The sequence below is a fragment of the Neovison vison genome, chromosome 7, assembly GCF_020171115.1.
Source record: "Neovison vison isolate M4711 chromosome 7, ASM_NN_V1, whole genome shotgun sequence".
In the NCBI taxonomy this organism is placed as follows: Eukaryota; Metazoa; Chordata; class Mammalia; order Carnivora; family Mustelidae; genus Neogale; species Neogale vison.
The window spans coordinates 43952534-43968622 of NC_058097.1; the positions used below are offsets into that span (position 1 = coordinate 43952534).

The window sequence follows — 16089 nt, forward strand, 5'->3', positions numbered from 1 at the left end:
AGGGCCAGAGAATGGAACGATGCTTGTATGAAGGATGAAGATGAAGCTTCTTCTGCAGTAGTGGCTCTCAAAGTGCTAAAGCACCACCACCTAGGAACTTACTAGGAATGCAAAGTCTTGGGCCCCAGCCCAGACCTACTAAGTCTGAAACCACAGTGGTTCTCGAACTTTTATGGGCATCAGAAACATTTGGAGGGCTCATTAAATCCCAGACTACTGGGCCTATTTCCTGAGTTTCTGATTCTGGAGGTCGAGGGTGGGACCTCATAATTTGCAATTTAACAAATTCCTACCTCATTCTACAGCAATGGGGACTACTCATTTCTAATTCTTTGGAACTACTTCAAATTATTCCCTGGGAACAGGAAGTAGAAATTCAGCTAAGCACTTAAGATGACCTAGATATTCCCAGTGGAGGAAGCAAAAACACCCCAGAGGGAAGATTCTGAATTACGGGGGAGACATCCTTACCAAGCCATACCAAGTTCCTGTAGTTCTCCAACATGACATCTCTGTACAAATCCTTCTGAGACGAGTCCAGCCATTCCCATTCCTCTTGGGAAAAATCTAGAGCCACATCTCTGAAGGTCACCAGACCCTGAAATTAAAAAAAAAAAAAAAAAAAAAAAAAAAGATCTCGTTGCCAAGTACTCCCATATGGTCCTAGCAGAAAAGATGAAATTTTGCCAGAGTTCAAAGCTCTAGGTGGCCTGAGGAAAATAATTACTGGGGAGCAAGTACATGCCCAGGCTTGTCAAAACTTTTGAGAGAAAGAGAAATAATAGAAACAGACTCACCCCTTGAAAATTTCACACTTGTGAATAAAAAGAGATGTGCACACAGGAAAAAAATTAACTTACGACCTGAAACATGAGTTTATAACATGAAAGTATGTCAGCAAGGCTATTTTATATTACATATACTATGTATCAAGAAATTCTGACAGTGATGATTCCTTTATACTCCTCAAACTGAGATACTGAATGGGTCAGAATAGTGAGGGAAGACCTTGAATTGGGGTTTAACAATAGGGTATGGTCTGAAACTTAGATTTGATATGTGAGGAGAAAGTTGTAAAAAGGTGTTCTGAAGAAATAATAAAGTATATGAAGTAATTTATTTATTTTATTTTATTTTTTCTAAAGATTTCACTTATTTACATGACAGAGATCACAAGTAGGCAGAGAGGCAGGCAGAGAGAGAGAGAGGGAGTAGCAGGCTCCCCGCCGAGCAGAGAGCCCAGGGGCTTGATCCCAGGACCCTGGGGCCATGACCTGAGCTGAAGGCAGAGGACTCAACCCACTGAGCCACCCAGGTGCCCTGTATATGAAGTAATTTAGATAGAATTTTCATTGGAAGGTTATATGAAAAATCCGGAAAAAAAACTTTAATGTCAAAAAATAAGTTTAGGGGCACCTGAGTGGCTCAATGGGTTAAACATCCGACTCTTGATTTCAGCTCAGGTCATGATCTCAGGGTCATGGGATGGAGCCCCACACAGGGCTCCACACTCAGTGGGGAGTCTGCCACTCTCCCTCTCCCTGCTCATGCTCTCTCTCTCTCTAAAATAAATAAAATAAAATCTTTTTAAAAATAAAATAAAGGGGCACCTGGGTGCCTCAGTCAGTTAACTGTCTGCCTTCAGCCCAGTTCATGATCCCAGGGTCCTGGGATCAAGCCCCACTCAGGAACCTACTTCTCCCTCCCACTCCGCCAGTCCTGCTTGTGTGCTCTCTTCCTCTCACTCCTCTCTGTCAAAGAAATACATAAAATCTTTTTAAAAAATAAATCAATAAATAAAACAAACAGGTTAGCCTACACCATTGGACTATGAGCTGTACGAAGGGAAGGATCTCTGTTTTACAAGCTCTTGAATATCTGGTGTTTATAAAACCGGTCACATTGTAAACAGTAAATATTTGCCACTCAGTGAATAAATGGTAAACTTTCCTGTAATACATCCATACGAAGGAAGAGTACTCAAAGCTTAAAATGGCAGAGTTCCATTTTGCAGAGTATGGTCTCATTTTTTATAAAAAAATCATGAAGTATCTATCAGTGCAGAGAACGGATCTAGTGCCAAAATCTCCGATGCCAGTCAAAAGCCAACCAGGATGTGGGTTCTTCTAAACACAGCATCTGCTATGTTAACTCTTTTTTGAGCATTGGTCTATTTAGTTTTCTACTTTTTGAGCTAGTTTTTGTATCTTATATTTACCTAGAAAATAATCTCTTTTGCTTGTGCTTTCAAATTAAAAGTATACTGCTGTTCATCAAATTTCAAAAAAAAAAAAAGACAAATACGGTTATTCTACACTGCAGAAATACAGATGAACGTGGCTAGAGAAAAAAGCCTCATACAACTACATACAGTTATATAACTTTCGTTTGTCCCTCTACACTTCTCTGTGTCCTGGGAGGCTGACCTGTATTGACTGCATTAAGAGACTCCCCGACCTGACTCCATTTTCAGTTGGGTTCAGCCACATGCAAGAGATGGGAAGGAGGTAAGTGAGGCACAATATTTACTCCCCTGGCACCTCCTTACAGCACCACCCTGTGTGGTCTCTCTCCTTTGATCCTAGGTCACAATGCCTGTCAGAGGCCCTCCCCACTCAGATCTCTCTATCTCTGGGTTCAGGTCCAAGTTTTACTGTCTGAGGGTATAGCACTATTCTTTACAGTTCTCTATACACTGATTCATAACTTGGAAACACTTCCCTTTTGATTCTTGCTGGAGCCCTGACTGATAAACACGCTGATCCAATGTACTTCTAGGATATGACCAGAGAGTCCACAAAAGCACCACTACACTTCCCCAATAAATTCACTTTCCCATTTTCCTATGACTCCTTCATAGATTCTGCCTCTCTCTCAAAATACCACCAATCCCTTCCCTGTTTTCACTTTGAACTTCCTCATCTTCTTGCTTACCACAGGTCCTTGCTAAACTGTATCTATACTCATATATTCTGTCTTCCCTCTGTTACTATGCATGAAACTCTAGGCTTCTGTCTATGACCATTCCCTCCACTGTCCACAGAGTGGACAGGTGACAGGTGACAGTGTCACCTCTCTTCCTTGTATCAGGGAGATAACAGATATCCCTCTTATATTATCAGTATTTTCCACTTTCCTAAATGATTTTTATTCATATACAAACTGATACAGTATCTTTCATCTTATGGACAAATAAATTCCCTTCCATAATTCACTGTAGTTATTGTCCAATTTCTCTACTCCTCTTAAAAACAATATTCTTCCAAAGAGTTGTTTAAATCGACAATGTCTAATAGAAAAACAAAGTAAACCTCATATTAAAATTTTTCAGTAGCTACATTAAAAAAGTAAATAGATTTAATGATGGAAACAAATAAGAATAACTGCTATGTTTATTGACCAATTACTATATACCAGTAAGTGGTATAAGACACACTAATGAGCATTTTACCGATATTATCTTAAATCTCATTGTAAAACTTGTTAAAAAAAATAAGAAAAAATTATGAACCCCATTTTACAGTTTAAGTTTACATTTTACAGTTTAAGACCAACTGTCATGCTGAATCACTAAGTTACATATTGCAAAAAGAAAAAACAAGGTAAGCAGAAATAAGTAAATTTAGGGGTGCCTGGGTGGCTCAGTCGGTTAAGTCTCTGCCTTCGGCTCAGGTCATGATCACAGAGTTCTGGGATCCGGCCACGAGTCAGGCTCCCTGCTCTGCCGGGAGTCTGCTTCTCCCTCTCCCTGCTCTTGTGTTCTTGCTCTCTCTCTCTAAATAAATAAAATCTTAAAAAACAAAAAAAGAAGCAAATTTAATAATATATTTAACCCATTATATCTAAAATGTTATTTCAACATGTACTCAATGTTAAAATTATTAATGAGATGTTTTACATTCTTTTTTGTACTGAATCTTCAAAATCTGGTATATATTTTATACTTATAGTACATCTTAACTCAGAGCACAGGTCTCGACTCATCTCTATTCTTACCTTTTAGGCCCACTCTTCCTTTGTGACCCTACTGCAATGCTTTCATCCCAACCACTCTATCAAGTAGCTTTTGTCAAGAATATCAGTAGCTTCCATGTTAAACCAACCCAATGGTCAGTTCATCTTCCTCACTGTCTCTCAGAAGAATTTAATTTAGTTGATCATAACCTCTGTGAAACACACTATACTCCTGACTACCAGGGCCCATACTCTTCTGGTTTTTCTTTTACATCAGTCCTTCTCAGTCTCTTTTGCTGGTTCCTTCTCTTCTTTTCAGCCTCTAGATACTGAATACTCAAAACTCAGTCCTTGGGCATCTTTCCTATCTACACTCACGATCCTATCCTCAAGATAATCCTATCCTGTCCTATGGCTTTAAATACACTAATGATTCTCAAATTCACATCTCCAATCCTGACTCCAGGTATATGATCACTATTGCACTTGGATATCCAACAGGTCTCTCAAACTTACTAGATCAAGAACTCAAGTTTTGTTCCCATCTCATCATTCTGCCCTGTCTTTCCACCTCAGTAAATGCTAAGGTCATTTGCACAGCTGCCCCAGGTCAAAAATTTTTGTAATTATCCTTGACTTTCTTTCACACTCTCAAAACAGTCCCTGGCCAAATCCCTTATTTTCTATCTCCAACATATACCCCAAACCCCACCAGCTCCAATGCCACCACAATGGCCCAGGTAGCTATCACCTTCCAGGAGGACTACTGCAGTAGTCTCCTGACTGATCTCCCTGCTCCACCCTTACTTCCTTTCTATTTTCCTTTTAAAATAGAAATCACATTAAATCACAAACACTCCAATGACTCTCCTTCACCCTCAGAACGAAACTCAAAGTTCTGGTCATGAGTTTCAAGGGTCCACATAACTTGTTCCCCAGCTACTCCTCTGCTCTCACAGTGCTCATTCCCCTCTGAGGATACTGGCTCAATGATATTCCTAGAATACATCAGACATCTTCCCACCACAGTAACTTCGTATTTGCTATTCCTTCTCCCTTTAAAAAAAAAAAAAGATTTTATTTATTTGGGGCACCTGGGTGACTCCGTCGGGTAAGCATCTGCCTTTGGCTCAGATCATGATCCCAGGGTCCTGGGATCAAGCCCTGCATCAGGCTCCCTGCTCAAAAGGAAGCCTGTTTCTTCCTTTCCCACTCCCCCTGCTTGGGTTCCCTCTCTTGCTGTCTTTCTGTCAAATAAATAAATTAATTAATTAAATGATTTTATTTATTTATCTGTTTGATGGAGAGAACACAAGAAGGGGGGAAGGCAGAGGGAGAAGGAGAAGCAGGCTCCCTGCTGAGCAGGACCCCGGGATTGTGACCTAAGCCGAAGGCAGACACTTTATAGACTGCGCCACCCAGGCGCCCCTTCCTTCTCCTTTTTTAAAAAAAAATATATTTTATTTATTTATTTGACAGAGAGAGAGATCACAAGTAGATAGAGAAGCAGGCGGGGGAGTTGGGGGGAAGCAGGCTCCCCACTGAGCAGAGAGCCTGATGTGGAGCTCGATCCCAGGACCCCGAGATCATAACCTGAGCCGAAGGGAGATGCTTAATGACTCAGACACCCAGGTGCCCCTTCCTTCTCCTTCTAAAGCTCTTTCCCAGATCTTCACAAAACCTCCCCCCTACTTTCCCTGAGGGTTTTCTTTGCTTAAATGTCACTTCCTCAGAGAGGCCATCCTGGACCTTCTTATTTAATAGAACACTCAGTAATCACACCTCTGTCCTTTATTTCATTTGTACTGAATGGCAGCACAACAAATCATGATCCATCTAAAGAGGATAGTTGTTTCCCATCACATATTTCAGCACAGCACTGAGTGAAAAATGATTTGTAGAGAGATCATAAGTAGTTAAGAGACAGAAGAGATGAGAGTGCTCACAGGGCTATTTCTGACTCTCTGAGGTCCCAAAGTCCCCAAAAATGAGGGGGAATTTCTGCAAACAAAGTGAAAACATCAACTTACCTGGGACATGGCTTTACAAAGCCCAACAGCCATCCTTCTCTCCTTCTTCAGTATTCCCTTTTGGAGAACAAAGTCCTGAGAAGAGAGAATTAAAGGGGAAAAAAAATGGCAGACCAGCCCCATGCTGCTGACCTGAGATTCACAAAGATAGAACTCTTGTCCCTTTAAGGTCTCCACAGCCTCCTTCCAAGATCTCAGAAAAAAACCAGAGCTGAATTTAAGACCTAAATACCTGATACTAAGAACATGTAGCCCCAACTCAACAAAATCTCAACGGTCAACAATGGTGGTTTATGATCTGACCCCTGACTGCCCCTTATACTTCATTTCCTACCCTCAGTCCCCTTGGCTCGTCCCACTCCAGGCACACAGGTTGCCTTACAGTTCTTCAAACACTGTGCACACTCCTTCTTCAAGGCTGTTGCCTTTGCTTTTCCTTCTTCCTGGACATGGCTCACTCCCTCTCTTCACATTCCTATTAGTGCTCAATTGTCACCATATCAGGGGAACCTTCCTGAAAATTCTGTCTAAAGAGAACTTCCCTTCTCTTTTCCCTTATCCTGATACATTTTCTTCTTAGCATCTGACACCGTTGGACTTATTTTTTTCTCTTTATTGTTGTCTCCCCAAACAATAGTGTAGGATCTAACAGAACTATGATTCATTTTGTTCACTGATATATCTCTGGTTTTAGAATAATGCCAGGTGTTAAAAAAATCTGTTATTTTTATATTATATATATATTTATATATTATTTTTATAATACCTTTGCAGGAGCTCAAAAAATATCTGCTAAATGAGTAAATAAATCTTGCTGTGCCTCCTGTAATATAAATAGCGATGTTACACATGTATGTCGTTATCTTAATCTTCACAAAACTGCAAAGATAAGTATTATTTTTTTTTAAAGATTTTATTTATTTATTTGAGAGAGAGAGACAGTGAGAGAGAGCATGAGCGAGGAGAAGGTCAGAGAGCGAAGCAGACTCCCCATGGAGCTGGGAGCCCGATGTGGGACTCGATCCCGGGACTCCAGGATCACGCCCTGAGCCGAAGGCAGTCGTCCAACCAACTGAGCCACCCAGGCGTCCCAAAGATAAGTATTATTAACCCCATCTTACCAACAAGTAAAATTGAGGTTCAAAAAGCTTAAACAACTAACTCAGTCCTAAGGGTAAAGCTGCAACAAGACTCAAAAGCTGGTCCTCTTTCAAGAGTCTACAATGTCTGAACAAAACATTTAACATAACCTGGGGAATCATTGCTATACATCTACTAGAGAAGCCTCTTCAGAGCAGGTAGATATTACCTTTATTACTTCACAGGAATAAAGCTTGAGGCAGGCATTGCTCATTTTTAATACAAACCAGTAACAAAGTGCACAGTCCACTCAGGGCCAACATTTATTCATTCTGAAAATGAACATAGTTGTGTTTGACCTAGAATTTAGGATACAAACCCCCTAATTCTAGGCTACTACTCTGCACTAGCCAACTCACTGTTTAAGAAATTTATTTCATTAGCACAATGCAGCTTCAAATTGTCCATAAAAGCATTTGAAATCTGAGAGGAATCAATGAAGTATTCTCTGCATCTGGGAGCCCTATCTAGCAGCTGCATAAAAGAAATGTCTTTTTTAAATTTCTGTTTGCAAGTAGCCGTGTACTGTTTGGGTAATGTTCTCCAAGTTTGAGATGAACATCAGTCTCTGAAGCTGAATTTAAAGACTTGAGTTTTATATAACCCCCAGGCACATGCTGACTTCCCAATCCTTCACTCATTGGCTACATGACCTTGGGCACATTACTCCATCTCTCAGAACATTTCTTTCCTCACTGTCAAGACAGCATGAGCCAGTTCCTGGCATAAAGAAGTGCTACCCTTGTCCCTGCCTACATCCTATACACACATTTGCAAAGGAAATGAGAACGAACATTTTTCTTACTAACCGAGAAAGTCAGACCTAAAATTTAGCTCACTTGGTACATAAGGAAAAGAGCCATGGATCAGCTTCTCTGAGCATCAAACATGGAAGAGCTTTGACAAAGACAAACCTAAAATCTCAAACTCCATGGCCTAAGGAGAGAAAAACTAGGCTTTCAGATTAAGCTTTCCTCCCCCAGAGGCAGTCAGTTTGGGGATGGTTCTCACTACAATGTCTTTAGACTAGGTCCTGTGACTCACAAGGGGAATGAAGGAAGAAACCCATATCCTAGAGGTTCCTGGTCCAAGGTCAGGGACAATCCTCTCCAAAACTCTTAGAACCCGAGGTCCAAAATTTTTCATTCTCACAATATGGGAAAGATCAAGAGAGTTTAGTGATTAAACGCAAGGACTCTGGAGCCAAAATTCCTCGGTTCAAGACCCCGTTCTGTCACTAAAAAACTGTCTGAACTTGGGCAAGTAATTTTAATATTTCGCCTACTATCACACACTAGGTCCCACACAATGAAGCTTTCTGTCTCACGTACATATAGATAGAATTTCTCACCCAGTCACACACATACACTATCCATGGTCACGCAAGCTCACTTGTAATGTCAAACACCTATGCAGTGGCATTAACACAAAGACAGATGACACAATTACCCCAACAAAGAGACAGTCCCATGCAATCTCGCACACAGTGACATACCTCACTAGGCCACTCAACCTGTCATCATTACTCAGACAAAACTATACCTGCAGAGAGAAGATGGACACAGGTACACAATCACACCTGCTGTCTTAGACATTCAAACACTGTCATATCCACAGAGACAAGTAGTCAAACATAATCTCACAAATTCATCGGCGACACACAGTGTCACGCCCGCAGTCTCTCACAAACCCATATTCAGTAACACATAGTTGTACCTGCAGAAACAGACACGCACACACAGTTTTATACCTGAAACATAGAGTCGCACATAAGCACACCTGCGGTGACAGACAAGATCACATTCTGTCACACAGCGGCCTCTCACATAGATAGCTGGGCAGTAACCCCAGAGGCACCCACCCTGGTCCAATCCCTGTAGCTGCCGTTCTACCCCAAGCCCGGCCCTGACCTCCAGCTCCCGCCGGCAGCCAGGCCCAACTCACCTCCCAGCGCGGCGGGCTCTGGAAACCCGCCTAGCGACTCCGGACCCGCGACGTCCCCTCCCAGAATCCCTCGCGGGGTGAAGGTGAGCAGGGACTGAGGCGCGCGGGACCCCGAGCTCGGCTGGGGAAACATCCAGCTGAACTGGACGCTGCTCAGCTTTTCCTTACGAACCCCGCGAACCACGAGTCCCAGAACGCTTTGCGCCGCGGCCTTCTTTGCTGAACTACCTTTCCCAGAGGAACCCAAGGCTCGCCTCTACTCCGCGCCTGCGCAGGCTGCCGTGGCCGAGGGTGTGTAAGTAGAGAGGTGTGTGCCACCGGAGTCGAGCTCCGGCACTCAAGGGCTCCTGGGCACCGGAGTGTGAGGAAACCGTGAAGCTCCGCGAGTGCGTGACTTCAGCGTTACTGAATGCTCAGGTGTGGCGATCTGTGTGTGACCGTCGTTGCACACTTTTGTGCCTGCGCACCGCGGGGCAAAGTTTTCTGCCAGTGCAGTGAGCTTCTGCATTTAAAATCACGTCCCGTGATTGTGGGTCGTTGTGTGACGCCGAGAATGTGAGAGTGTTTGTGGATTTGAGAGAGGGACTGTGGCTGACTTTGGGCGACCATTTCTTTCTGTTCTTACCCTGGAGATCCAAGGAGTTTACTTGTGACACGCGTTGGGGCTTTTTTTTGTTTCTGGGCTTGCCTTTAGTGTCGAGCCGGTGGGAGAGGTTTCTTTGTGTGCCTTTGTGTATGACTGTCTCCAGATCTAACTGTTCGCGCGCTCCTATGCCGTCCCTCAACTCCGGCCATGGGCCGGGTCACTTTTACCTTCCTTTTTATACCCTTTCTCTACTTTGACCTAATGTGGACCACAGAAGGGTAATTAGATTTCGTGGCCTGCTTCCCTATCTCTCTCTCTCTGGCTGCCTCTCCGTCTGCTTGTGATTTCTGTCAAATTAATAAATAAATAAAAAATAAAAAATAAAAAAAAAAAAGGAAGACATCCATTTGCCCCAGAGCCCTTTATGATGTGATAGCCGGATCTCTAGGGGTTCTCTTGGTACTCCTTCCAAATTTTCACTTGACAACTTCATTCAGGGCCCAACTTCAAGAAACTTTGTCAGTCACGACAAGAATGTGAGCCCCTGGGGCGCCTGGGTGGCTCAGTGGGTTAAGCTGCTGCCTTTGGCTCAGGTTATGATCTCAGGGTCCTGGGATCGAGTCCCACATCCGGCTCTCTGCTCAGCAGGGAGCCTGCTTCCCTCTCTCTCTCTCTCTGCCTGCCTCTCCATCTACTTGTGATTTCTCTCTGTCAAATAAATACATAAAATCTTTAAAAAAATGCAAACTATTAAAAAAAAAAAAGAAGAATGTGAGCCCCTGAGTGAAGTTTAAAAAAGCTACAGCTGAATAGTAGTAAAAGAGGTTTTTAAAAAACTTTTATTCAAGAACAATCGTAATAGGGGAGAAGAAACTTCAGCATAGAACTGGGCCCAATTCCAATACAGCGAGAACAAGTAGGGTTTAAAATGTGCAAGGAATAAGTTTATGGGGGTTGGGGCAGTCTGGATGGAAAATTAAGAGGAGACATCAAGGGTAGGGGAAAATTCTTGCTAGACTGACAAACAGAATTCTTGCTGAGGGCAGTCCGGGGTGATCAGATATTGCCTGGGTGGATGAGGAATTTAATTAGATATTAAAAGTAGTCAGGTATTAAGGGCTCTGGCTAAACTGAGTTGACAGAATTCTTGCTAAAACTGGGTCATGGAAAGACAAACATTGAAACCCAAAGGTTGAAGCCTCACAATTGAGAAGAGGGTCTAGAGGAGCCTAACTAAAATTTGATCAAGGAGAAAGTATTTGGTTGTTAAAATTCTGAACAAAGCAATATTCATCCCAATCCCCAGACCCTGGAAGAACTGGAAGGTGTACTGAAGTCAAGATCTCGGTAAGTAGGGGTATGTGGAAACAAGGAGGAAGTTCTTGAATGACAACCAATCTTTGGAGAATAATCCCTCCAATCTCCCTCTAAACACAGGCACACATACACCTCTAATAGCTAAAGCTAGAGAGTCTTGAACAAAAGGAGTCTGGCTAATAGGGTTGGAGTGATTTTCTATTTATTCTGTGAAATTGGTCATTGTTACTTACAAAATGAGGCAAGCACTTTTTTTTTTAAGACTCTATAAAGACATTCAATAGTTGGGTCACTTTAATGGGGAAATGTAACTAGGTAAGTGTTCTTCGGATGATAATTCTGGTTTGCTACTTGACCAGTACATGGAACAGCTCTTTCCTGGATTTGATTATCAGTGCAGGTTACAGATCATCTCGTATATGTGCTGCTGAAGCTAGTACTAGAGATCATCTTGGATATTTCATACTAATGTGCCAGAAATGTAAGACACTCCTTTCTTTTTTTTAAGATTATGTATTCATTTACTTGACAGACAGAGATCAAAAGTAGGCAGAGAGAGGCAGACAGAGAGAAGGAAGCAGGATCCCCATAGAGCAGAGAGCCGGATGTAGGGCTCAATCCCAGGACCCTGGGATCATGACCCGAGCCAAAGGCAGAGGCTTTAACCCACTGAGCCACCCAGGTCCCCCAAGACACTCCTTTCTTGACTGGCACAGTATACCTTCAGAGAAACTTGGAATGTGTATAACTACCTCTTCACATGTCGTAATTGATCATAGGAAGATTTTTTGTCTTTTATTTATTTTTCTTATCTCATACCACCAAGTCCAACACTGGTTTGACTCTAGCTAGTCATCTCCAGTAGATCAGGACAGTAGTACTCAAAGTATGGCAACCAAGTTAGTGGTTGCATTGCTAAAACAAATTGTGGTAGGACGATGTCCATCAAGATAGTAAAAAAAAAAAAAAAGCAGAACTACACTGACAATTTCAAACAGAATATTTAATTGCAGGAAATTTATTATACAATGTTGAATGACTGAAAGACCAAAAAGGGGATAGATTTGTAACATCAAGAAACCACTAACACCATAGAGCTTGAGGAATGAGGGGAAGGGATGGATTTACCAGATCCTAAGAGCTCTGAAGAGGAGATTCAGCCTGGCTGTTAACTGCAAAAAGAATTTGCAGGCAAGCTATAGCCCTCTTCTGCTGCTAGAGATACTGAAAGAACCGGAAAATAAGAAGTGAGTTCCTTCTCCCTTTCCGCTTTTCAGTCTCCCTTTAATTTCTCCATTGGCAAACTATAGCAGTAAGCAAGGGAGACTGGGAAATGGCTTTGTCAGAGGTCCACCTCCAGTGTCACAGAATAGAGAATGGCACATTTGAAGCTGAAATGATGACAGGGAAATGATTAGTATATGACATTTTTCAGTTTGCTGGAAAATAAATTAACTCATATAATTTTCCAAGTTTCTTTTTCTTCTCAGAAACGTTTATCAAAGTTACTAATTCCTTATAAAGGAATCTTACTACATGACAAAAAATGGTGCATATTTAGTAACAAAATACCTTAATAACAAAGCAAATTCTTTGTTAAACAATTCTTTGTTAAACATAAATTCTGAAATAGCTCTTGTCTAGTTTAATATGTGGTTATATGGATGAACTCATGTTTTTACATATTTTGCTGTTATTTTGATAATATAGATTTATATGTTTTCTAACTTTGTATTATCTAATAAAAATATTTCATGATGAACCACTAATTGCACCCATCACTTAACAGTTCTCAATATCCTGGTGTGCCTGGGTGGCTCAGTCGGTTAAGTCTCTGCCTTTGGCTCAGGTCACAATCCTGGGATTCTGGGATTGAGTCCCACATTGAGGGGAGGGGTCCTTGCTCAGGGGGGAGACTCCTTCTCCCTCTCCCTCAGTCCCTACTCCTGCTTGTGCTCTCTCTTTCAAACAAACAAACAAACAAACAAACAGTTCTCAATATCCTAACAAGTGTGAGAATCACAGTATGTGAATTTTTTAAAATAAACTATTAGGTATACTAGTCATCTATTTTTTTAATTGCGGTATAACTGAAATATAAAATGTTATTTTCAGTTGTACAACATAATGATTCAGTACTTGTATATATTGTGAAATGGTCACCACAATAAGTCTAGTTAACATCCATCACTATACATAGTTATAAAGGTTTTTTTCTTTTGACGGGAACTTTGAACTCTTAGCAATTTTCAAATATACAATATAGTTTTATTAACTTTAGTCACTATGCTGTACATTACATCCCCATGATTCATTTATTTTATAGGAAGCTTGTACCTTAGACGCACCTCACCCATTTTACCTACACCCCTACCCCATGTCTGGCAACCACCAATCTGTAAAGTATCTTTGATGAGTGTGTGTGTGTGTGTGTGTGTTTAAAGATTTTATTTATTTGACATAGAGAGAGATCACAAGTAGGCAGAGAGGCAGGCAGAGAGACAGAGGAGGAAGCAGGCTTCTCGCTAAACAGAGAGCCCAGTGCAGGCCTCAATCCCAGGACCCTGAGATCATGACCTGAGCCAAAGGCAGTGGCTTAAACTACTGAGCCACCCAGGCATCCCTGATAGGTGTTTTTTTCTTTTTCTTTTTTTTTTAAAGATTCTATTTATTTATTTGACAGAGAGAGATCACAAGTAGGCAGAGAGGCAGGCAGAGAGAGAGAGAGGAGGAAGCAGGCTCCCTGCTGAGCAGAGAGCCCGATGTGGGACTCGATCCCAGGACCCTGAGATCATGACCTGAGCTGAAGGCAGCGGCTTAACCCACTGAGCCACCCAGGCGCCCAGTGTTTTTTTCAACATTTTAATTTTTAAGAAAAGTTTTTTTCAAACTAAGTCCAATGTGGGGCTTGAACTCATGACCCCAAGCATCACATGCTCTACTGACTGGGCCAGCTAGGTACCCCTCTTTAATATGTTTTTTTTTTTTAAGTTTCTTCTTATTTGAAGGCAGTTATTCTTCTTTTTTTTTTTTAGATTTTATTTATTTATTTGACAGACAGAGATCACAAGTAGGCAGAGAGGCAGGCAGGGCAGGGGGAAGCAGGCTCCCCGCTGAGCAGAGAGCGATGCAGGGCTCGATCCCAGGACCCTGGGATCATGACCTGAGCCAAAGGCAGAGGCTTAACCCACAGAGCCTCCCAGGTGCCCCTGAAGGCAGTTATTCTGGATTGAGAATAAAATAAAATTGAAGGGACACATGGGTGGCTCAGTCAGTTGAGTCTGACTCTTGGTTTCGGCTAAGATCATGATCTCAAGGTCATGGGATCGAGCCCCACATCAGGCTCTGTTCTCAGTGCAGAGTCTGCTTGAGGATTCTCTCCCTTTCCCTCAGCCCCTCTCCCCACTTGTGTGCTCACTATCTCTCTAAAATAAATAAAATATTTAGAAATAAATAAAATTGAGAATGAAAAAAACCAAGAATTATTTCTTGTCTTAGTTATTTTGATTGGTCACCCATATTCTTTACACTAGAATTTTTTTATAACTGCCTAGGGAAGGATAAAGTACAAGTTTACCAGGCCTTGCTTAGCACTGCTTCCTGAGGTATTTGGAAAGAGTCCGTACCCTACTATTAGTGCTAGTAAAGAACTTCCTCACACCGTAATTCATGAATGTCAAATCCAGATAAATTAAAAACCAATGGCTAATTTCTGGGGAAGAAAATTTACATTTAATGGGTAACTTACACGATCCAAGAACTGTGTAATTTCCTTTGTATATGTCATTTCATTTGTTCTTCACAATACTACAAATAAATGCTCCTATCCAATTTACAGTTGGGGGACTCAGAAGTGTAACAATTTATAAGTATGAGATAGTATGAGATAGAAGTCAAACTTCTATAAGTATGAGATAGAAGTCAAACTTCTCTTTAGGATCACATATCTGTGCTGGTATATTGATACAACATTTACTAAACCTGATCTTCCTTTATCAGAGCAATGGTCTTTTAAAGGTTTTGCTACATTCCTCTTGAAACAATTTGAAAAAAAATTACTTTTTTTTTCTTAACTAGGCTCCATGCCCAGCATGGAGCCCAAAGCAGGACTTGAACTCATGAACCTAAAATCAAGACCTGAGCTGAGACAAAGTCACATTTTTAAATTAACATCTACAAGATATTCTTCATGAGTTTAAATGATGCAAAATACCATTCTAGCATATTTTCTATAGCATCACTAAACATACATAAGCTTTTTTAAAATTTAGTAATCTTGCACTGGGCCCTTTTCTTGAAATCATTTCCATTCCATTTTCATCACTGAATTTTATCTTAATGTAATAATTGCCTATCCTTAAAAATCTTACTAGTTACCTTGTTTAACTTCTCGGCAACAAAAATGAAATTTTAATTTTTCCCTGTGACCTAAACACTCTATAAGTGTCAAAAAGCTTTTTAAAGATTCAGTTATTTGTCCATTCATTTAAAGAAGATGTGATGTATAGGTATATACACAATGGAATATTACTAACCCATCAAAAGGATGAAATCTTACCATTTGCAACAACATGGATGGAATTGGAGGGTATCATGCTAAGCAAAATAAATCAATCAGACAATTATCATATGGTTTCACTCACATGTGTAATTTAAAGCAGAGGATCGTAAGGGAAGGAAGAGGAAAATAAGAATAGACAAAATCAGAGAGGGAGACAAACCATAAGAGACTCTTAATCAGGAAACAAACTGAGGGTTGCTGGAGGGGAGGTGGATGGTGGGATGGGATAATTGTGCATCTCCCCCTGCTTGTGCTCACTCTCTCTCTCTCTCTCTCTCTCTCTCTCTCAAATAAATAAAATCTTTTTAAGAAATTGTTTAAAAAAAAGAAAAAAGACTGGCACATGGTGTAATGAGCATTGGGTGTTACATGTAACTGGTGAATCATTAAACTCTACATCTGAAACTAATAACATACTAGAAGTTAATTAATTTAATTTAAATAAGATTTTAAAAGATTCAGGGGCGCCTGGGTGGCTCAGTGGGTTAAGCTGCTGCCTTCGGCTCAGGTCATGATCTCAGGGTCCTGGGATCGAGTCCCACATCGGGCTATCTGCT

General features: G+C 41.2%; 1 protein-coding gene across 3 annotated transcripts in view; it reads right to left on the bottom strand.

Moving 5' to 3' along the window:
• ZNF527 (zinc finger protein 527) overlaps positions 1–9280 on the bottom strand; it is a 28782-nt gene extending 19502 nt beyond the window's left edge. For 2 of the 3 annotated variants that reach the window (XM_044256486.1, XM_044256484.1), the window contains exons 1-3: positions 9069–9280; positions 5985–6059; positions 472–598 (exon numbers count right to left, since the gene is read on the bottom strand). In XM_044256486.1, coding sequence (XP_044112421.1) covers positions 472–598; positions 5985–6017 — 160 coding nt within the window. In that variant the 5' untranslated portion in view covers positions 6018–6059; positions 9069–9280. Of the gene's footprint in view, positions 1–471; positions 599–5984; positions 6060–6750; positions 6937–9068 lie in introns of those variants that run through there. The other variant, XM_044256485.1, reaches the window with a different exon arrangement.
• Positions 9281–16089: the final 6809 nt, after the last annotated feature.